At 33.0% G+C, this 25,339-nt stretch overlaps 1 protein-coding gene across 1 annotated transcript; it reads right to left on the bottom strand.

The window, feature by feature from the left end:
- Window positions 1-696: 696 nt before the first annotated feature.
- Window positions 697-7,800, bottom strand: LOC115883503 (upstream activation factor subunit spp27). The gene is made up of 4 exons (XM_030901875.1): window positions 7,674-7,800; window positions 6,480-6,697; window positions 4,569-4,820; window positions 697-2,198 (listed from the first exon to the last, which is right to left on the bottom strand). The coding sequence occupies exons 1-4, from the start codon at window positions 7,714-7,716 to the stop codon at window positions 1,938-1,940; spliced, it is 774 nt and encodes a 257-aa protein (XP_030757735.1). The 5' UTR covers window positions 7,717-7,800; the 3' UTR covers window positions 697-1,937.
- Window positions 7,801-25,339: the final 17,539 nt, after the last annotated feature.

A 25,339-nucleotide genomic window follows, 5' to 3' on the forward strand; every position in this document is an offset into this window, starting at 1 on the left:
TACCGCGTGGAAATTGAAAATCGGACAATTTGGTGAAGGAATCTTATAAATAGTTAGTTTGTTGTGGGTTATAAGTTAGTAATTGTGTATAAAGTGAGAAAATAAATTCGTTAAGTATTTTATCGTGAGTTTAAATTAGTGGACCCACGGAATCCGTAACAATATGTATGTAATATAATTTAAATTACTAATGCAACTTTATACTAAGAAAACATTTATACATTCACAAAATACAACAATTAAGTCTAATAATATAGTTTGAAAACAATGAATATTGAATTAAAATTGAAAAAGTTAAGCGCGACCCCTTGTGTCAAAATTAGATGATTAAATTTTCGCAATTTTTACACCATTTGATGACCGGTGGCGCCTCTAGTGTTTGTTCGGGCGGTTGGTTCTCCCGTTTATGGCCATTAAAGAAAAAGTTCTAAAGGGGAATGTTTTATGATATATATTGGCAAAGTAACCAAATAAATGCATTTTGTATGCAAGTGTTGTAAATAAGCATTGCATTTATTCTGCAGGATTTAAGTCTACCCATTCATTATTTTATGTTAGGAGTAGAAACTAAGAACCAAGGGGTACAGACTAGGTTGTCATAATGTCATATCCACATAGAGCAGCAGTCAGCAGATTCCAGTAGATTCTACAGTAAATAGCTGCTTTAATTACTTAATAAAAAAAATATTCTTTTTACATACATACTTTATTTTTCATTACACAAGAATATGTAGCAGTTATACATGAATTTAAAATAAGACATGTACTGTCTTAAATAGATAAGAGCAAATTTCAAATTGGTAATTGAATTCCAATTAAGATTTCTACATCAACTCTCTATAGTTATAATCAGTCACAAAAAACTTAAGTTACACTAATGAACATATAAAAACTATTCTGCCTATAGAGAGATTTTGGACCTCTATACTGCTTTCATGACTAGCTTTTACGTCCCACTAGTCAACTCGCATACCCAACAATGTTGCCGTTTGTTGTCCCTTAATTTCATGACTTTTTTTATTGTCAGCTAAACCACCACCCCCTCCACTTAAGGCTATTCAACCTTTTCCAATATGGCGGAGATAGAAGTGCTTTATTTGGCGCGTATTTTAAACCCTGTTTTATTTCCAAATAGACATTTTTCACACAAATGTCGGGTTAAATTACGTAATATTTCACTAATTTTTTAAATCAAACAAAATTCGCAGGTAAATGTATATACTTTAGTTTTTAAAGGCGGTAATAATTCCTCTGATTTTGATGAAATTTTTTAACGTGTTTCCGAAGCACACAAAACTGCGATTACATTCGCAGCAAATACTGCTATTAGAAATACTGGTATTCATTTCACCTATTAACCAAATAAATTGTATGGGGAATGTCATCGATGTTCATTTCCAAGATCATACAGTATATGTCTTGTATATGTAAACCATTCATAAAATAAAGCGACAGCAAACGGCAACATTGTTTGGTATGCGAGTTGACTAGTGGGACGTAGAAGCTAGTTGTATCCTGTAGTTCTAATTATTTTGTGCACAAGCATTTTCAGAAAAATGTAAAATTTTTGAGACTAGAATTTATCAAGAAATATAATTAATAATTTTCTTTTATCATAAAAAACATGCAAAACTGATATTTTGCGTGGTCTAACATCTCTCTATCAGGCAACGTTTTCTATTGGCTAATGTTTTATTAATGATAATTAGTATAAAGAAAATATATAAAATGTAAAACATAAACATTTAAAAAATCCCAGGACAAAGAAGTAGGAGTAAAGTGAATGGCAAATTTGAAACCTGTATATTTTAAAATGCCAAAGAGTTTATTTTTTCACACAACTGTATAGGTTTCAAATTACTCCAAGATTAAGAACACGGTACTGCTTGTGCCAAAGAGCTAATTTAAAACTTACTCCTACTAATAGGTAAAATAACTTAACTGATAAAATGATTTTTCAAATATTTCATCATACCGAACGTTCGGAAACGTTTGGTACCGATTACTTTCAGCAATGCATCGTCGCATATGGCGTACTGCTTATTCTTTGGGTCGTAAAGATTTTTCTCCTTTATTATGGACCACATCTTCTTAACAACTTCGTGCCGAGCCATCGCCTCTGCTCCTACCAAAGCAGCCAGTTCGGGTGAAAGTTGTAACTGTTTGGTGTAACCGCTACCTTTCTTGGCTCCGCCACCCTGAAAGAAATCGGGAATTAGTATAAAAAAATCTTATTATTTTTTTCTGAGTGTCAAAATTCCTCCTGATTGAAAACAAATTTAGTGCCAAGTTGACTAGAATTTTACAGAAAGCCATCGATCGTCACTTCTGACGCTGCTTAATAGGCTTGGTGCATTTCAGTCCATTTCAACAAATTCCGACCGCAGCGCTTCAACGGCTAAAATCAGAAATTATCAGTACCTATTTCACGCTGCCGTCATGTGGATCGTATTAAAATAATATTGAAATCGTGGTTTTGTCATAATATTCAAATATTTTAGTTTTTTGCTAGTGCAGTTATTGAGACTATAAAACACTCAGGTACGAGGTTTGTGTGATGTAACGCTGTTTCTGGTAGTAAAAAATAAGCGAAAAAGAATTCGGACTAGGACGTCGCGCATCGTGTTGTGTTGTGACAATTTCAAATGTTAATAAAATTGCCGAAAAAATGTTAACGCGTAAAGGAGAGCGTAATTAGGGCGTTGTTGGGTGCAATAACATTCAATAATTCAACCATTCCTGGATATTCAACTCTCCCGAAACAACATTTTATAGCTTCACAGCTTCTCACACCGATTTGGTCAAAAGCAAAAATGGATTGAAGCAGTTCGACGAAACAAGTGAGTAAACAAAGTGCTCGTTACATAATCAAAAAAACTAAATAGACATATACTATGAGAGGATAAAATATAATTTGCAATATTAATCCTATACTTTTTTAATCAACTATTAGTGATTAAATAATGTTTTATGAATCTTCTAAAATTATAATTATTATGTACATTTAAAAATTTTCGTTATAGCCGAAGTAGCCCCAATTATGCCTCACTAGCAAAACCGGTAATTAAATCTATGCTCGCTACCGTAGTTGAACTCATCTAAATTTTTTTTAACTGGAATAATAAATTATAATACAAGTTAGACCTTCTGAAGATAACAAAATATTTACTTTTTTATTTTTATTTTTAGAATTTTCACAAATTATAGGTACTTCCTAACGCTTTTAGAATAACTAAATACATTTTTCGTATTCTCGCTATTTGAACCCTACTATTTGTAAGTACTAGTTGTTTACGATCACGACAAACGTCATCATAGAAATGTTGCTTAATCTAAAAACATTTTTTGTTATATTTTGATACCTCTGTTTTTCATCAAATGGTAATATTACCAATTTGTAAAGTGTTTTTTTTCAATAATGATAAATATGTATTAAAATTTCGTAGTTATACAGAGTGATTCGCGGCGATGCGACGGCAGGTTAGACGTTTATGGAGAACACGAGATTTTTTTTAAAAAATTGAATTTTTGTATAAAGGCACCTGCTCCATCTGTCTAAATTATTTCCAGCATTAGTGTTGCCGTAATTCATACTAAAAGTGGTAGCATCTATTTTACTTTAAATGGTGTATTACATTTTTCGAAAATACTTTCATATCTCATCATTTTTCTATTTTATTAACCTCTACCTATCTCTAACAGTTTTCAAGATAAAAAATAAAACGTGTGTAAAGTTGACAAAAACATGATCTTGAATAAAGCGTTGGTTAAATCATAAATTCAGCATATTGAAAGCTGAAATTTGTTTTACAGGTTAAGGAAAGTCGACATATTCGACCTGTCTAAATCAAACATACGGATATTAAAAATATACGCGGAGCAAGATCTTTATCTACCTACCACACGCTCAGAGTTAGTTAAAAGTTCAATATTATACAACTCGAAAAAAATGCACAATCACCTGCCATTTGAAATCAAATCAATAACATCATTTTCTTCATTTCGCAAAGCATTGAAATCTTATTTACTAGACAAGGCTTTCTACGCCGTAAATGACTTATATTTTGATAATCGAATTTGATCTTCTAAACACTGGTCTAATATTTTCCATTACTATATTTACTATAAACTTACTAAATATTTTTGAATCTTATTTTTATTGTTTTATTCTTTGACATACAATAAGACTGACAATGTAATTTGTATACTTGTTTTGTATTCTCTTTTGTTTGTTTGTTTACTTTACCTTTGTCTACAAATTGTAAAAATTTTTGACAATAAAGGCATTATTATTTAAACAGGATCAAAAACATATTTCTGCTTGTTGTAGAATCGCCCAAATCATTGTTATTTTAAATTCAAGCCTATGTATATATTATTTAAAAAATCAAAACAAAAATAAAAAAGCTTCTCGACGTTATATCATGATCATATATGTCTAAAACTTCTGGTTTCTGTTTCTATCTAAACCTCTTCTGAGTCTTAAATAAGTGCAAATATTTTCAGGGCTGGTAGATTTCGATAAAATAAACATATTTTCCCTTTACCGTTTATATAAAAGAACTTACTCCTTTTTTGCCTCCTTTTTTCTTTCCCCAGTCTTCATCAGAGTCTGATTCTGAACCCTTCTTCTTCTTAGGAGGAAGTTTCCTAGTTTTAGCTGGTTTGGCCGCTTTTTTGGGAGAATACTCCTCTTCTGAATCCCCCTCGCTTTGCTCACTTCCTGATTCTTCCTCGCTGTCTTTCTTGGTTTTCTTTGCTGGTGGCTTTTTGCTGGTCGATCCACGTTTCTTTTTCTTATCACTTTCAGAATCCTCCTCCTAAATAGACAAAAGTAAACCCTCAATTTTGACATTTCTCTTTTTTTTTAAATACCGGGTGCGTCTCAAAAGTGGCTCACCCGTGTAACTTTTTTATTTTTACAGTTAAAAAACGAGATTTGGTATGTTAGTATATGACATAATTAGGATTGATTGATGTATTCAATTGTTTTCGGTCACTTCCTGTTTCACCGGAAATGACTACAACTTTTGATTTTTAAATGGCACCATCAGTACTTTTTAATTTATTCAATAGAAAATGACATTCTGAATAGAATGACTCATAACTTTTGACACTTTTGCATATGGTTTATTTGAAATTATAACTTGCAGTTCGTAACGAAAATTTGACTCGAAATACCAAGAGTGTGGTACCAAATTATTTGCAAAAAATGCTTTTTCCAAATATGCTAACGAGCCACCCTCGTTCCATTTGAAAAAATTGAGGTATGATTAAAAATACGATTTGAGCATTTTCTAACTGGCCAGGACAAGACATTAAAAACATTAGACAATCAAATCTGTTTTTCCAAGGCTCCTTGGATAAGAATTAGCGTTTTTAACATAACCATGGCACTCTAGATTGAATTTTAAAATTCAATTTTGTTTTAAGCGAGAATGTCATTTTCTATCGAATAAAAAATAAAGTATCGAGGGTGCTATTTAAAAATCAAAAGTTGTAGTCATTTCCGGTGAACCAGGAAGTGACCAAAAACAATTGAATACGTTAATCAATCCTAATTTATGTCATATATTAACACGAAATATCGTTTTTTTACCTGAAAAAATAAAAAAGTTGTAGGGGTGAGCCACTTTTGAGACGCACCCGGTATAAAGATAAGCTAGCAAACTTAGCAGTAGGAAGTTACCGTATGATCGAAAAAAATGGCGTCAGCGATGGCTATGAAATGAAGATCGCTGTCATTTTGTATGGAAAATGTCATCGATCGTAATTTCCCAGCCAACTGGACGCTGTTTTTTTCGATCTACGGTACAATGCTAAAAAGTTTATGCTCGGGTGTGTTATGATTTTGACTAAACAATTCTTATAAGAAATTGTGTTAGAACTTTTTTAACTGTCGCAGTAAAAGACAAAGCATGCTTGATCATAAAACTTTTTGATTTTAGGACGCATCATGTCAGTAAACTATTGGTATAAAATCATTTCATAAATGTATTTACAAAAGTAGTGCTGAAACACAAATAAAACCAGACTTACTTTAAGGTGAAAAATAACATGCTACAGTTTCACTTATTAAGTCAGCATTAAAGTATTTGTAAAATACACCCAGATGCAAAAAAAAGCAACAGAAATTTTTTTGGCCTAGTTTAAAATGTTTATATTTTTTATTTCTAGCCCTTTAGATATTATAGATTTATATACAGTTTGCTAAAAAATGCATGAAAATAGGACTAAAAGTAAAAAAATAATAACACTTTAAACATGACGAAAAAAGTGAGCGTTTTTTTTTGCATCTGAGTGTATATTATTTTCCAGAGGATTTTTTATATTTTAAGATTGAAAAATAAGTAAAAATTTGATAAACCATTCGATAAAGGCATGATGTGTGACTACTTAAATATGTTTGACATAATGAATATCTATTAATAATGCAATTTGAATTTTAAGTGTAAAAATTATTTTTTACGTATTTTTACCTCTTCCTCCTCCTCTTCTTCTTCCTCATCTTCCCCACCATCATCTTCAGAATCGTTCTTCTTTTTCTTCTTGTCTTCTTTCTTTGAGCTTACAAACTCCATAACAAGATCATCAATTTCCTTCTTTCTAGCTTGCAGTTTTACATCCAACTTTTCTTCCAGTTCTTGGCGAACTTTTTTCGCCGATGTAGACGCCAGATCTGCATCCTTAAGGATAGCTATGGGAAAACAATTATAAACTTGAATACACCACCAATTATATAGAACTATTAGAAACAAAAGAAGTACCAAATTCGATGGCTATATCTGAGAAGCATCAAATATGGAAAATCTACAAAATTATAATTAAGTATTATAAAAATTGTTAGAATAGTTGGCGGTAACAACCCGCTATCCGAGCAATCCATTTTTATGTGGTTGCCTAACTTACCATAAAAGGTAAAAAGGTACCTTCCATACGATTCATTTCAAATAAAACGGTTTTATAAAAATCTATACAAAAAATCAAGGAGATCGAAAGAGCAAGAGCTTAAATTATTAACTCTGGTTTTGTAAACGCATCCAACCAAACCAGTGCGCGCGAAACGACAACACAAATCAAAAAGCCGATGTGTAAATTGTCGTGCCAGACACCAACTTTTATCGCTTAACAACAAGCTTATACAGAATTATTCAGTCTCATATGTATACGCAAATAACATGTTAGACATTTATTTCTAAGTTCTTATACAAATATTTTCAGTGTCGATGCACCAAATACCAGGAAAACCTAAATTTATCAACCCTAGCCATGCCAAACAAAATGTCTGGTACAGGCTTCTTTATTCAAGTTGTGATATCATTTTCAAGAAAACTTTGAAAAATAATATGAAAACCGGGGAGATAAACACCTACGAAAATCAGAAATAATTTTATACACCGATTTTGTTCCAGGCATTTTCGTCTACGTCGTGTACTTTCAACGAAATTTTCGATTCAAAGTACGCAAAAATTTCTCATTACTGCCATAGCGTCGTTCAGCCATTGTATACGGACCGACCGCATAACATATATTGTACAAGAGTAAAGTGCCCGATTTCAATCGATAACCGGCAAAAATCCATTAACAAAAATTGAATAGAAAAAAATTACAAGTCTAGTTTTGTATTTTTCGCTGGTCCTAGGATATTATATTGAGAAAAAAACACTACTTACCGGCAATTTCCTTGCGAAGATCTTCCTTGGATATATCAGCCATGTTGACGAGAGAGAGACAGTTGAAGCAACGGAGAAAGACAGAAATAGACTGGGCCGAACGCTACGATCGGCAAGTGTTGGATCCTTTCGGATCCGGGATTTGAGAAGTAATTTAAAAGCGCTGCTGCCACGCATTTCCAATAATTCTAAAATTTCAAGAAAAATATTTGTATACACAGTAAATAATTATTCTAATGTATGATACAAATTACTTATACTTAATTGGATAAAAATTATTATCTGTTTTTTTTAACATGAGAAATTTGATTTCGATGTTAATATGGCTTTTCGATTCCAAATATCTTGAAAACCATTAATCTGAGATATTTTTACCAAGAGACCTTTTTTACGTAGAAAATGACGAAAATGTATATTTGCCGTACCTGCAATGAAAAGTTATTACTCTTCAAAGCATATAAACAATATGTAAGTGGCGCCCCCTAAAAGTGGGAGTCATACTGACATCAAAATCGAATTCTCATGTCAAAAAACACCCAGATACCAATTTTTATCCAAATAATATAAGCCATTAGCTAAGAAATTATTTGGAAAAAATCTAAATAAAATGAAACTTCTACACCCTGTATCTCCGAAACAAAGCATTTTAAGACATAACTTTATACGAACTTTTTTACTTATTTTTATATGCAGAATATGCTACCGAAATTTCCGGAATATAATTTCGACCACCCTGTATAACAGCATTTTTTAAATAGGTCATATACTTTTAAAAAAACAAAATAAAAGTTGCATATAAACGAAATTGGAAAAAATCGTTTTTCCCAAACATCTTTGAAAGTAATCGATTTTTTTAGATTTCAAAACGTGACGCTATAGCATTCCACATGGCGCAACTTTTAACAATATCTTTGTACCTCTTCTTTTTTGCGAGGTTCTTGTAATGTGCATTCTCATATCGGTCACTATATGCATGTGATTTCTATAAGCAACCTCTAAATAAAGACAAAAATATATTCTGTCTGTACTTTTTTATATGATTGTCTTTACAAGAGGAAAAACTTTCATTATTGAAATTTTGAGACAAATGTATTCTTCATGAAAAATTTTGCTTGTTTCTAAAAAGGTTAATGTCGTTTATACTTTTCCAAATTTCTATACCGTTTTAGAGAAAATTAAAAAAAAACATGAAATAATATATTACATACCTAGGAGGGAAGTGTTTCATTACTGTCGAGAGATTAACTAAATCTCGAGATCATAACGAACACTTTTTTCCGAGGTTTGTATACTATTTTATTTACAACCACATCATTAATTAAAAAATAGGGACAGTATTTTTTTTGAAAAAAAATAAATATGCGAAAATTTGTCGTTTTCTGTTTTGGCATTCCCATATCTATAGTTACAACAAACAAGTGACAGTTTTGAATTTCTCGTTCGATTTTTCGAATTTATATAACATAGAAAGCCAGAATGTTGTCGGAAAGTTCTGATAATGAAGACTAGTTTAATATTGGTACTCCACCAGAAGTTACAGAAGCTACAAAAAGAGCAGAAGCCAGTTTACTTCCAGAGAAAAGTAGGGGGCGGTATGAAATAGCATTGAAAGTATATATACGAAAAAATAATGGTGTGCCGCAAGAAATGCTAAGAATATTGCTTTGGAGACAGTCTTGATGACATATTTTAGCGACATGGCAAGGCAGAAAAAGCCATCTACTCCTTGGGCTACGTACAGCATGATACGGACAATGCTAGAATTAAGCGAAAAGACTGATACATATCAAAATATCTCAAACTCGACGCTTTTTTAAAACGCCAGAATGGAGGTTTTAAGCCAAAGAAGTCTAGCATTTTTACCTTCAACAAATAAATGTAGTAAAATCTTCAATTATTATTGTTAATTTTCTTGTTTATTTTTGTTGATGTTAGATAAGTATTTAATAAAGATATTACAAGAATATTTTTATTAATTAAATGACGCGAGAAATAAGAAAAACCCAGTGAGGGAAATGGGTGAGGGAAATGGAAGAGGGAAGAAATGTAGATAATTTGACACTTTCAAATTTTTTAAAAGTCAGTAATGTCAGTATTACATATTATGTGGTTGTAAATAAATCTGTATTTACTTCCCGCCCCCGGGTGGGAAGTAAAAGTTAGGAAACTGACATTTTCCAACCTTCAAAAAGTCGGAAATGTCAACATTACCTATATGGTTGTAAATAAATATTATTGATTTTTTCCTAAAACACATAGTCCTAAAATCAAAAGGTGTTTCTATGGTAATATCATTTCGATTTGATTCTTTAATAGATTGTCAATGATAGAATTTTAATTAACGTAATATTTTTGCTGGTTTCAAAATGTTAATGAAGCACAAAATTTATTTAGTCCAATGCTACGAAAAGGGTGATAATAGCCTTATGATAATAGCGCAGAGATAATAGTTATCGGAATATGTGATACTTTAACAACAGCAAAAAATATGACATTAATCAAAATTAATAATCACCATCTATCAAAGAATGAAACCGAAATTATATTACCACAGAAACGCCTTTTGATTTTTAGGAAATTCAATAATATTTTCACGTTTTTTTAATTTTCTCTAAAACGGTATGGAAATTTGGAAAAATATAAACGGGATTAACCATTTTAGAACACACAAAAAGTTTTTCCTCTTGTAAAGACAATCCGGAGACATACTGTAGAACTACCTAAATTGGCTGAATAAAACAAAATTATATATAGGGTAAGTGTTCATATTATTTCGTAAAGAAAGAATACCTAAAATATATCATGTTAATAGTCTAAATAGAAAATATACCTCAGCTCTTGGCAACGTAGTTTTTATTTATGTGGGTATATTATGGGACTATTTTAATTATGAATATCTACCAATGTAGAAAGTACGAATCCAAGGCAAAGAGGACAACATTTATTCTTCGGCTGTTTTATGACTTTGGCCCTTTCGCTCCCTTACAGGTATAGGCTCAATAGACTGTATAGTTTTTATATTTCTTACCATAGGGTTCAACTATCTTATAAATAATAGTTTAGGGCGCAACCTAAGGGCTTATAACCATTTTTATTTTTAAGGGTAGCAATATTCCTACCTACCTAGGTCCTCTCATCGAGCTAGCATTTACAGTATGTCCCCGGATTGCCTATACAAGAGGAAACACTTTTTATTTTTAATATTTCGAGAAAAATGCATTCTTTGCAAAAAATTTTGCTTGTTCTAAAATGGTTAATCCCGTTTATACTTTTTCAAATTTCCATACCGTTTTAGAGAAAAACGGTGCTATGGAAATTTGGACAAACATGAAAATATTATTGAATTTTATATTCTATTGAAGCCCTAAGAATCAAAACGCGTTTCTATGATAATATACTTCGTTTTCATCCTTTGATAGATTGTTATTGATAGAATTTTCATTAAAGACATATTTTTTTGCTGTTTTAAAATGTCAAAGAAGCACAAAATGTATTTAGTTCAATACAACGGAAAGGGCGATAAGTTATCGAAAAATGTGATACTTTAAATGATAAATATTTTTGCTTGTTCTAAAATGGTTAATCCCGTTTATACTTTTCCAAATCTCCTAACCGTTCTAATACTTGGGGTTGGAACCATAGATAAATGCAACAAGTTTAAATTGGAAAGTCCGTAAAAATTTTGGGTCGCGACCGTTATACGCGATCTGGCGCTGCTATAGCGGTCGCTAAGGACAACGGCAAATAAAAACAGAAATAATTTTTTCTTGTCAAAGTCAGAATCATAGATAAAAGACTTAACTATTAAATAGATAGGCAACTTATAATACATTTCAATTTTATTATACAAGGGCGCCTCTGGTAGACGGAGGAAGAAATACTAATGGAAGAGAGGGGTGCGGGGAAGGGGGGTTGTTTTAGTTAATTTAAAATAAATTTAGACATACATGTAAGAACACTTTGTGTGCATTTAATTAGGTCGAACATATTATAAACGATAAATCAACTGAATTAAAAGCATACGAAGTGTTCTTATATGTCGGATATTAATTAAAAAATATATTAAAAAGACTAGAAATAGTATATATTAAGTTGTTACAGTTATAATTTAATCTTTGGCGGTTTTCAGCAAATAGCAGGCAGTTTTACATAATTTTCCTCCCTTTGAAGTGTATTGGAAACGGCTATATAATTTTGGTGTAGGCAAGATTCCCAGTTTGTTTCCGTTAGGGACCTGAAATAATAAAAACAAATTAAATTAGATGTAATCATCTGCTGATCATGCTAATATAAAACGCGCGTCTTTAATTCCTTACATGCACCGTAAAAAAATTAAATAACTGCTCTGCAAGTAGCATTTATTAGCAGTACTAATTTAAAAAATCTATAACTGTTAAGTAGATATGTTTAATTTACTTACCATTGTATCCTTCGGAAACCAGGTGTACAACAATTAAACTCCATGAAAAAATAATTAAGAGTTATTACAAAACACAAATTGTCCCACCATTTTTAAAAAACATTGTCTAAAACAGAATACTGGCAAAAAATCTAAAGGAATTTAATTTTACAATAATTCGACAAATCAAAACGAAATCAAACCGTAAAATCACAACAAAAGCGTCTCTGAGTGACAGTTAAAAATCAAATTTTATTATTGCCAGATATTGACATTTGCATTGTTAATATTGACAGTTTTAATATTTTGCGCCATAAAATAATTAACTAGAAAGAAGTGTCAACTCTGTGTTAAATCGTGGAAACACGATACGCCACCGAAAGCCTTCGTTGTCGTCTGGAGAACTAATTTTCCAATTGACAGGTTGACATGATGGCTTCGTATTTATTTCCGTTTCCGGTTATTCAATGGCGGGCCCTCTTTCAGTTTAAATGTATTTTGTACTCTTTCTTATCATAAATAAAACAAAACAAAATTTTATTCAAACATATTTATTTGAAATATGAGACAACGTGACTAAATATATATAAAAAATAAAGAATTGAATGATTTCAACAGCAATTACTTAATTATATGCAATTTAACGTAAATTAGTAAGGTATAAGCATGACTTACAGTAATTTGTAAATAAATACACGTATTCAGAGCCTTCAGGGACAGAAAACGGGGGCAGGAACATGAAAACGGGAGCCTTATACAAAAACCTGAAAACAGAAAAACAAATTTTTTTATATTAAAATTAACAAATAAAAATATCAGTAGGTATAAAATACAAATATACTGTTTAAAAAAAGCGTCCATTATTCCCAAAGAGACCTGGTTTATAAATCAAAAAGAAGCAAAAAGAGAATTTTAGTCGGATAACAATCGGATTGTATCAGTCAGATTTATTGCATTATTGACAATAAATCGCACATACTGGAGATAACTAATGTTGGCTATAGTTAAAAATGATCTTACCTTGCTGTAAATTGTTTCCATTTTCAAAAAAATCGCCGATCATAAACATAACAAAATTTTCTTGCATCTAAAAAATACAGAAATTTACTACCTATTTTTAATATACATGGGACATACCTAGTACTGCAGAAACGTCTTTTTCTCCAGGATTTTTCATGTAATATATATTTTATATGCTTTATTACCTTTATTTTTATAAGTTTCTGCCGAAATATCAAATTGAATTTACAAAACAAAACTAAACGGAGAGAATTAAAATGGCGTCGAAATTTGTTCTAGAACAAATCTGAAGTTGTCTCTGAAATCTGTCAATTCTAAACTGTGAAGTTAGACAATAGTTAGAGAGAAACATTGCTGTCCTTGTCTAGGCGGCCATACTTGTCGTCAGGAGATGACAGGAATGACACTAATGACTGTTTCCAATTTTCCTATTTCACTGTCACACCCCTGTTTTGCGCTTCTGCATCTTGAAGGAAAAACTATTTTTAATGAACTGTCATTTCCATTTAAGTTTCCCAGCCATGGTCAGAATCTTCAAAAATCATAATAATCTTTCAAAATCTAAACCGCTCTCATTAAAGAAATTCCGAAAAGTGTTTATAGCTTCCATTTTCAAAGTAATTATTGCTATCTTGTGAGTTTAATTCAAGTTTTATTTACTCCAACCGGTGATAATTGGGAAAAAGTGGCATTAAAAACTTAAAAAGCTGTGCTGTGTACTGTGAAATGCAAAAACCATCGTGGATCGTGGCATAACGTCGGTTTCCAATGTTTCATAGGTATTTCATACATGCGTCCTTATATAAAATAAAGTTTCTTGTTGCAACACACTGTATTTTATTTATAAAATTAAACGAAAATAATAATAAATTTGAATAAACAATATTTGGCGATATAATTCCGGAAAAAGCCGAACCGCTCCGAAATTTTCAAAAGTTTTGGGTCGCGACCGTTGCAAGAATAGCGCCAAATAGTGTTTACATTGTCCTTATGGGCACTTTCCGATCTAAACTTGTTTCATTTATCTATGGTTGGAACAAACCTATACTGTATAATAATTCTTATTTGATTACTTTTAAAAATATGTTTTTGTATTTATAGGTATTTTGTAAACTTTGAAACGTATTATAAGAAAAATTATGTTAGGTTTTCATACCATTATAAACTGTGTTAACATATTATTGCTAATAATTTTTATCATTTATTTTTAGGTATTTCTGAACATAGAATGATATTTAGCAATATTTGGCAACACTGGTTGTGTTTTGGCCTGAAAATTAATTAATCTGGCTGTATAAAAATTGCTTTAATTTCAAAGCTGATACTATTCAAAAAATTAATACTAATGTTTAAATTAATGAATATCGTTGCCACTTCATCATAAATATGTAAATATTAGCTGTAATGCCTGTTGATAGTTGATATAAATAGGTACATACCTACTTATCCACTTTATATTATAAGTGACAAATATCAGTTCGTAATCATAATCATTATTACAGTTTAAAGACGTTTTATACTATTATCGTTATTTAATTTCAATTTACTTAATCATAAAAACATTAAATATTCAAGTCATTTTAAGAAGTTGAAAGAATTTTAATTTAATTCATGTTATTCATATGCCAAATGCGTTGCCATCTAGTAAGCGATACGAAAGTTACAATAATTATATATATTTGTTGTAGATTTCTTCAGCTCCTATAACGAAATCTTTGACTTTATATGAAAGATGCCGCCACAAGTCTTGTTATTCTGTTGAACATATGTTAAACAATGCCACAATGCATTATTCAATTTTCCATTTATCTATAATGTTCAAAAACATTTTCCAAGAGTAGAAAACGTATTTCTACCTTTATTAAAAAATATACTACAAAGTAATGTATAATATAATAATAAGGCAAATACCCTGTGTCATAATTCAAGTAAAATTATTGAGATGTCATTGTTTAATTAAAAATACCACTTCTAATTTAAAATTTTATTAAAAATTAAAAAAAGCGACATAATTCGAAAATTGGCAACATTGTACAAGTGTTTGAAAATGGAGCGATGAAAGCGATGACGATAACGGCGACACCGAATGGCAACAGCCCGAAGCACAAATTTACCAGCACATTCTGCACGACCTTATTTACAGATTTCTGTGAGAACTGTGAAGTGAAGTACCCGCAGAGTTTCATAGATGGCGAAGCATTACCTAAAATTATGAAAATTATTTATTACATTATCAAAATTTTATTATAAGGGTGTAAGTTAATAAGTGTGAGGGAAAATTTAGGTTGGTATTTCTTTTATAAAAAATAAGGAGTGTTTAGAATTTTGTTTTGTAAAATGCTGAAAAACCTCTACCCTCTACCCATTCTATATACAGGGTGGGTTTTAAATAAGCGCAGATATTTCTAGGGGTAGAATTGATTGAATTTTTTGGATGGACAATGGTTGAATGACGGACAAATCTTGGGGACGGTGGGACGGATAGAGCATTTTTTTGACAATTCTTAATTCTCTACAAGTCATCGAGATTTTCTGTTACCACTTGGTAGTCTGCGCGAGTTAAGGTTGCCAATTTATCATAGATTGGAACTATCGGAAATAGGAAATAGCCATTGAGGTTGGTCAAAGAATGCCCAGAGAAGCTGAACAATTTAGGCAAAGAAAATAAAGTCCTCCTACTCTGGAGATAGAAGACAATGAAAAAGCAAAGGATCTATCTAGAAAAGGAGCGAACACTCCACTAACTGAACCAGAACCGTTCTGCTTTCTAAGCGGAAATCAGCTTAAAGCTGAACTGAAGAACCTGGAGGAATCCATCTGTAACCTGGAATGGGAATTCTCCAACGGTCTAAGATACTCGAAAAAGTTCCTCAGAACTTACGACTGAGAAAAACCAAAGATTTTTCTTGATTTAAGTAAGAATAATATCCGGATTGTCACGGGGTTTCAACCAGGACACTGTCGCCTCAACGAACAGCTCAGTAGATTGAAGCTGAGAAACAACGGCGAATGCAGATTCTGTGGGGGAATGGGAAACACTAGAGCACCTTATCACTGAGTGCGCCGAGACGACAACCGTTCGTGTCATAAACTTTGGTACGGCTGATGTCGAAGGTGGAAAACTGGTCTCTGTGGAGCCGTCTCAGATACTGGCTTTTGTTAAAGCTTTGAGGCTGTATGATGAGTTATAACACGTTATAACTCGCGGTAGATTAACCCCCCTCCTAAACATTCTACATTCTAGGGTTGCCATATATTTATAAATTCCGTGAGGGTAAAAAAAGTGAGAACGACAAAAACTACCAAAATAACATAAATGAAGATAACTATATACAGCGGGGGTCCTACAGCTTCTGCCGCATCCCGCATTTCGACCTCCATATTGTTCGATTTTGCCATAATTCCTCGTTAATAGCTCTGTCTCATGTACTGGTCTATTCCATATAACTACGTAGTTGTAGGTCTTCCTTTTTTCCTTCTGCTTTGGGAACGATACTCCATTGCTCTTTTTGGCTATCTTTCCCCTGCCATTCTTTTTACCGGCCCATACCGTAGCTGTCTCGATTCAATGTTGTCGGTGCTGTTATATATCCGCCTTGTTCTTTGCCTGATCTCCTCATTTCTAATGTGCTCCATCCTTGATATTCGACATGCTCTTCTGAGAAAGTCCATCTCCACTGACTCTTTCTTTTGATGTAAATTGCCAGCATTCGGCACCGTATGTTAAAATTGGCTCTTAGCTTTGTTTGGATGGGTGTTTTATTTGACCACAGTGGAGGGATTAAAAGACCGATTCCTTTCTTACCTTGTTGAACTCTGCTGTGTATATCTTTCTTGGAGTACCCTTCTTCAGATATAATACTTCCTAAATATTCGCTACACCTTTTAATTTCATATATGTGCAGTTCAGGATCTTCAGTTTGTTCTTCTCCTACTTTCAGGTATTCGGTTTTTGTGAGGTTGATATTGTGTCCCCATCTATCGTATTCTTCCTCAAGTTTCCTGAGCATATAGTCGGCATCCTCCTCACAACCTGCAATTATAACAAGGTCGATAGACAGTGGTTGTCAATCTCTATTCCCATAGCTCTACTCTTCCTTCTCCAGGTTTTCAATGCCACCTAGATATATATTTTAAATAAGGTAGGTGATAAACTGCACCCCTGTCTGAGTCCTTTTGATGTCAGGAAGGATTCCGATAGGAACTTCCCCTGTCTAATTATACTTTTGGGATTTTTGTACATGTTTTACTCGCATTTATCTCAACCAAGATTTCAAATAATTTCTTCAAAGGCACCGTGTCATAGGCTTTCTCTAAATCTATAAATATCAGATGCGTGTCCAAATTTCGAGCTCTCCTTTTTTCAATTATTTGTTGTAACACAAATATGTTGTCTGTACAAGAACACCCAGGGCGGAAACCACCTTGTTCTTCTATTTCTTCAAATCTTTCTTCTACTCTCTCTTTTAATATCCTGCCATACAACCTTCCTATTGAGCTTGGCAAACTAATGCCTCTGTAGATGCTAACAGGCTTTAAAAGCCTGTCTCCTTTTGATACCTACGATTTTATACATGTAACGAGGCTTCTGTTGCGTAGCTAGATATTCTGTTCTTTCAGGTATAGACCAAAACAGAATATAGATCATGCAAAATACTTGCATGAGATTCGCCACCGGCGTTAAACATAGAGATCATATAACGCCATCATACTTACAATATGGTTGGCTAGAATTGAATAAGAGAAGAGAGGTATATTTTGTATGTTTCTTACATCAAATTGTTAACTCTGGGCGGCCGGACTATTTATATCAAATATTGCAATTTGCCATTAACATTATTGAGCGTTCCAGGAGGATTTCACTTCTTCTGAATGTACCACCGCACACCACCTCTGCTTTTAAGGGTCCTGGGCTTATTACGTCACTTTAATTTTTAATTATCTCCCTAATAACTTAAAGACTATAACAAATAGAACTACCTACCTTCAAACGGAAGGTAAAAGATTACCTCAAAGATCTGTAGTGCTCTCGATTTTTCCCCCTCTATGTTTTCGTGATTACTGTTTTCTCTTTTGTTAGTTTTAGTTTTTGAATACATAATACATATACCTTCATAATAATTTTTGTTACATATTTGTTTAGTAATAGAATAAGAGGATTTATTATACATACATCTGTAATATTTTTCAGGTTGGGCCTAGGCAGCCTTGGCTGAGCCCCGCCTAATAAAGACTTTTTGATTTGATTTGATTTGAATATTAACATTTTAAAAAAGGTACTTAAATTGAATTCTGGTTGTTTTGACTTGAGGGTAATTTATCGATTTAAGTCATCTTACTGACTTAATATGCAGATCATCATGATTTAAGTCAAATTTTTTGATTTAAATCTTTATTAAGACTTAAGTCATAAAAACGACTTAAGTTTTATACCATTTGAACTTTATGTTGAATTTGACTGAAGACTTAAATCATTTTGATTTTAGAAATGACTTAAGTCTGTTTAAAACTGACTTGTTGCAGCTCTGTATACAATCAACATTTTTCTTCCTTGAAACTAGTTTAAAATGCCAGGTGATGCAAAACTTTTGAATCTATGTGTTGATTCGAGTTAAGCTATTGGAACGAGAGGAGTGCGGTATGGGCGGTGCGGTGGAAGCGTGCAGGTCAAAAGCGAGATTTCGTCGTTGTTTAAATGCACCATGACCTGATTTCGACTGCACCGCTTACTAGCCAGCCTAAAAACATCGCGTCGAAATTTAGCCGAAAAGTCGAGTGCACTCTTATATATGCAATTGCGAAGGCCACGGCCTTTGCAGCGCGCAGATTTCGTATACGGGGGCGGCTGGAAAGGTACTTTTGTGTAATTTGTGTTGGGGATTTTTATTTAAAAGATGTAATGAATAATTGTTTAAAGAAATTTAATATAAAATTTATACAGGGTGAGTTTTCTATGATGTTCTCTATGGGTAACTCGGAAACTACTGGAGACAGAGAGTCGGTTACCTATATGGGGAAAGAATTGCAGTTTTGTGGGGTCATAAATATGCGTCTTTCAGAGTTTTGAAAAAGTTCATGGCTTACTAGATATTTCGAAATAAACAAATTTCGGCTATTTTAAAAATGGTACCTAATTCCATTATAATCTATTTTAGGCAAAACGTTTTCAGACGAAAGTTCTGGATAATCACATCCTTAATGAGATTGTGTTCACCGTATTTTTTCTAAAGCCTGCCATTTTTGACATATGGCACAAATATATGTTTTTTTAATGGAAACCATAGTTGGTCAGGACGAGATATAAGCTATAATAAGTTTTTTTTTCGAAAAATTACCGAGTTATAGCCAATTCTTATCTTTCTTGACTAATTTCACTTAGTTGGTATGTTATTCTTATCCTGTTATGATTCATAACTTCTAAAAAGACAGAATATTTTATCAAACGGGTTTTTACAATTTACATTACACAAGCTTTAACAAGTTAAGAACTTAAAAAAGGGTGATCGAATTGGTCCACCTCTTTCTATCCCTGGGTTTGCATAATTGTGATATAAATAATTTTTAACATTTCTTTCATTATGGAGGGGGGGGGGTAGTGTCATAATGAGAGTCATGTTGGAACCACTCTAATGATGCGCGAGTCTCTAAATTTAAATTTTCTAACATTTATCTTGAAACCCGTTCTCTAAAAAGCGTAAGTAACGTTCACCGGTCAACGTATCCTCGAAAATGTATTATATGGCCAAGAATTCTAATATTTCGTTATTTGAGAAATTCATATTTACAATTTTTGTTTATTTTAATTTACAAAGTTTGGATGTGACAGTTTGACATCTCTGCGAGGCAACGACGATTGAACTTGTTTTCATGAGTAAGTGAAATTGTTTAAAAATGAAAAGAATTGGCTATAACTCAGTAATTTTTCGAAAAAAAAACATATTATAGCTTATATTGCTGAAAAGCTTAAAAATGGCGTTTTTATAAAGCCATGGCCAACTATGGTTTCCATTTAAAAAAACATGTGTTTGTGTCATATGTCCAAAATGACAGGTTTTAAAAAAAATGCAGAACACAATCTCATTAAGAATGTGGATTATCTACAACTTTCATCTGAAAACATTTTGTCTAAAATAGATTATAATGGAATCAGAGACCATTTTTAAAATAGCCGAAATTTGTTTTTTTCGAAATATCTAGTAAGACATGAACTTTTTCAAAAAATCAAAAAGGCGCATATTTATTTCCCCACAAAACTGCAATTCTTTCCCCACTTAACCGACTCTCTATCTCTAGTAGTTTCCGAGATATCTATAGAAGAAAACGTAGTAGTAATACCGTAGAAAATATCGTAGAAAACTCACCCGGTATTTATAGAGTATATTAAAGAATATAATAGACCTATAACTAGAGTTGCCAGATTGTTATAGCCTCGGTTATAGCTAAATTCCGGGAGGACAAAAAAAGAGAGGGCAAAAACGACGACGCTCTAGAAAAATACGCATTACCACACACCACACCACCCCCTTCCTGTCCTATATTTGCGGGAATCTCTTCCTCCTCAACCCGCATTCATCCACTCCTGGATATACTGCACTTCCCTAATGTCGTCTACCCAACGTTTTGGGGACGTCCTACACTTCTTTTTGTTTGTCTTGACCTCCTCTTTACCCAGTCTAGCAACATGTACAGACCATTGCTACTTCGTCTTAGCCACTTCCTGAATTATATCAGTAACTCTTGTTTGTCTCTTGATGTTACTAAGCAAGTTACCTGGAGGGAGGTGGGCATCGAGGCGCCAAGCGACCCTTCAAGTAACCCGCGAGGTATGTTTCCGTAACATGCAAGCAACTCGCCAAGCGAGCCACTTGAGGAGCAGTCGTGTTCCATATTTTCAGCCAGGCGTAAAATAGTTTTGGTCTAAAAATGGAAGAAAAATTGTAATGCACATGCGTTGTTCTGCAGAAATTGCTTCTCTGAAGTTTGTAGACGTCCTTTTTAATTTGTCTTGAACTTTTTTAAGTAGAAAATCAAGCGATTTTACACTCATACGTGCATAAGTAAAAAAATTTGTCAGGGTAATTTCGCATTTTCTTGTAAACTCGCAAAAATTCTCCATTATGGTCTCTATGCAAGTTATACTCATGCACCCACATTTTCTTATTTTCCATATTTACAAACTTCACATAAGAATTGTCACAGAGCAGAAGCCTTCTGGCAAATTTTGAAAGGGGCATGATACTAAAGAAACTCACTGGAGCTACAATTTGCAACTGAACTTGATTAGATTGGTTATTGTTTTAATAATTTTCCGTCCACTACTGCGTACAAGGTATATTTACCCTTTACCTATTAACCTTCACCCTCTACCCGACAAGCTTCCCTCCACACGTCTATAGTGCGGGCCTGGCTTTTGAGCTGTTAAGAGTTTATTTGCAAATTATTTTGTTAGATTAAAGGTCAGCTTATCCGATATATTGTCCGATAGTCAAGCAGCCTTAAGACCGATCAACTCAGTAACCATAGTTAACTCAGAAGTCTAGAGGCTGAACAAATTAGGCAAAGAAAATAAGTTCTCCTACTCTGGCTGCACGCCCACCAAGGGAGAATAAAAAAGCAAACGATCTAGCTAGAAAACGAGCGACCACTCCACTAACTGGACCAGAACCGTTCTGCTTCCCAAGTGAAAACCAACTTAAAGCAGAAATCAAAAACCTGGCAGGTTCCATCCGTAACCTGGTATAGGAATCCTCCAAAGGCCAAAGAAATTTCTCAGAACTTACGACCGAGAAAAATAAAAAAAAATCCTTCACTTATGTAAGAACAAACTTTGGATTGTTACGGTTTTTTTAGCAGGACACTGTCTCTTCAATGAGCATTTCAGTTGAAAGATTGGTTAAAACAAGGCTTCTATCTTTTCTCGTTAAATATAAAGTACTTTCTACCCATCAATTTGGATTTCTAAGCAACAGTTGCACAAATGATGCTATGTTCGACCTTTTTAATAATGTATACTCTAGCCTGAATAACCATTACTCTACAGCTACTATTTTCTGTGATTTCTCTAAGGCCTTCGACTGTGTAAATCATAATATCTTAATTAACAAATTGCAATACTATGGATTCAGGGGAGTGCCGCTCGAATGGCTTAAGTCGTATCTTGGCAACAGAAGGCAGCTTGTGAGGATTGATACGTCTAAGTCTTCTTGTAAGCCTATAGAATGTGGTGTCCCTCAGGGTTCAGTACTTGGCCCTATTTTGTTTCTGGTGTTTATCAACGACATTGCAAATCTAGACATTAGCGGTAAAATCTGCCTCTTTGCGGACGATACTAGTTTCACTTGGAACGGCCCAGATGTTACGGCACTATATCCAGTGACTTACTTACCATTAAATCTTGGTGCGATTCTAATCTCCTATGCCTCAACCTTTCAAAAACTAAAGTTTTGTCATATAAAAGTACTATACAACCTTTTGTACTTAATAACACCACTATTGACGTCGTGGACTCTGTGAGATTCTTAGGACTTGTTGCAGACAACTCGTTAAAATGGGACTTGCACATCGAAGCTTTATCAAAGAAACTAAGCGCTGCCTGTTTTGCGCTAAGATCAGTTTCTAAGGAACTTAACTCATCAACCTCTAGAATGGTCTATTATGCCCTTTTTGAGTCGCATCTTCGTTCTGTGCTGCGGGACAAAATTCAACAAACTTCAAAAGAGAGCAGTTCGATACTTATTGGGACTAAACAGTAGAACTCACTGCCAGAATTTCTTTAAAAATTTCAAAATACTGACTCTTCCTTCCTTATTCATTTTTGAATCCGTTTGCTTAATCCGCAAGCACATATCTGCTATTCCGGAAAGGCCTTCTCACAACTATCCACTTAGGAATGCGGAGCACGATATTTATCTGCCAACCCCGAGCTCAGAACTAGTTAGGGCTCAAAACTGTACAATGCCAAGAAAATGTACAATCATTTGCCTTCGATATCAAGTCACTTTCATTCTTTCCCGCATTTCGCAAAGCTCTGAAATCATACTTACTGGAGAGAGCCCTATATGCGGTAAACGACTTTTTGTTGATGTTTAATCATGAACAATTTTGAATTTTAAAATTTTGATCATCTCACACACTGGTTAAAGGTCTAGTATTTAATATTTAATATTTTATAACTCTTGATTTTATGAAATATAACATTATTTTATCCATTCACAGTTTTCCTTTTGTAAAATTTTCTAGATATGCCTGTGTTCTGCAATGTCCATATATGTTTTATTTGTAATTTTATGATGTAAATTTTTTGGAATTGATTTGTATTGTATGACATTTTTTTTTATTATTTGTATATTTGTTTTTGTGCTTTTTTGTTTTGCTTTGTCGATGAAGCTGTTTTGGCTTTTCGTACAATAAAACGTTGTTTTTTTTTGTATGATGAGTTATAACCCAAGAAAGGTGACCACAAACCACAGTAGATCTGTAAGGTCGCAGTGTTTAACTTCAGACCTTACATCCAATCTACATTGGTCAGCTTAATCTAAACAAGCCAACTTTACGGTTATATTTAGTAGATACAGTAACCCATTTTAAAAACACAATAGAAAATACCACTTATTATTTTATCTCACCTGGTGATTATCGTAATTCATTTCTATTTTAGCATAATAATACGATAAGAAAAACAAACCCTAAGCAATTTTGCCGAAGAGTTTTAATACTAAACGAAAGTGTTTTGTGTTTTTTTCACCTAGATATTTTCTATGGCGAAGCTTGAGGACAAACAATTTGAGACAAGGACAGGGGCGTTTTTGTGACATTTAGCGGCACTCTAAACCGTGTAGCCGTTATACTTCGGTTAGCAAAAGGAAAAACCTTGGAATAGCTAGCTATACGATATTTTTCTCGAGGGTGTGTTCTTTCGGCGCGATACTATTTATTAAACGTATTGATTTTCGGACAAGCTCTTATATCGCAAAAAAACTGGGCGTTGTTTTTAAGGATCTCGGATCTCACGGCATACTATTGGCATAGTCAGGCCGGAATTTAGTCATTTGCTCTAGATGCTTTTTTACATACTTTAAAAATTACAGTTGGGGTTGGAACCTTTGGTCTTACAACACCACAATAAGTAATTCAGAATACACCAAAACGTTATTCCCCCAACAATTTTAGCGTTGGCAATTTTAGTAATAAACAGAAAAAAAGTCATCGGCAGAAAAAAAGTTTTCGTGTATTTGTGTATTTTAAAAGTGTTCTGGTGCATTGTGGTGAATTAGTGTTATATTTTAGGATAAATAGTTTATAGAGGATAAATAATCTGAGATACGTGGATGATACCGTTATTATAGCTGCTAGAATAGAAGAGTTGCAGGAAGTCATGGCTGTACTGTGCTCTATTAGTGAAGGATATGGCTTGGAACTAAACAAACGAAAAACCAACACGATGATTGTTGATCGCCTCCGCAACCAGTCTGATGTTCGAACCGTTGCTGGATACTAAATGCCAATTCAATTAAGTATTTAGGTTCCATGATAGCAAACTCTGGAGGATGCGAAGCTGAAATCAGGCACATAGTGGTAATAGCGAGGAATGCAACAACAAAACTGACTAATATATGGAAGGCTACACAATCACACGAAAAACCAGGGTTGGAAAAAATCATGATTTTTTTGAAAAAATCAAAAAAATCAGATTTATTTGATGTAAATCAGATGTTTTTGATTTAAATCAGATTTTTTTGATTTAAATCAGATTTTTTTGATTTTAATTCAAAACAATATTTAAATCGGATTTCCAAATGACTTGGACTTATTTCCAATTAAAGTCCTATCCTAAATGGCTAAATCTTTATAACTCTTCCCGATATCGATAACATTAATAATTCTAGGGTGCGTTTATCATTTTTCCACATCGGTCACCAATATATTTCGCAAAAAAGTCGCTCGCTTCAGATCAAAACTTGTTTTTTTCAAACGTCTCAGAAGTATTAATTTTTGTCATTTTAACGCGTAGGTATAAAAGTAAAGCACTGTTACGCCTAAGCACAAAAGTACAAAAATATATTATTAAGCTGATATTAAGTGTCAATTCAACCACTGTACAAATTGTTGCTCGATTACAGTTTATATTATTTGCAATGTTTGAAATTGATTAAAAAGTGATTTGTAATGTTTTAAAAAAATAGTATGTAGAGTAAAAATGTACTTTTTGTGCTTCCTTGTAACGTCGGAATAGCTTTACAATCGTCCT

The sequence above is a fragment of the Sitophilus oryzae genome, unplaced genomic scaffold, assembly GCF_002938485.1.
Source record: "Sitophilus oryzae breed Bouriz unplaced genomic scaffold, Soryzae_2.0 scaffold_1931_pilon_pilon, whole genome shotgun sequence".
NCBI lineage: Eukaryota > Metazoa > Arthropoda > Insecta > Coleoptera > Curculionidae > Sitophilus > Sitophilus oryzae.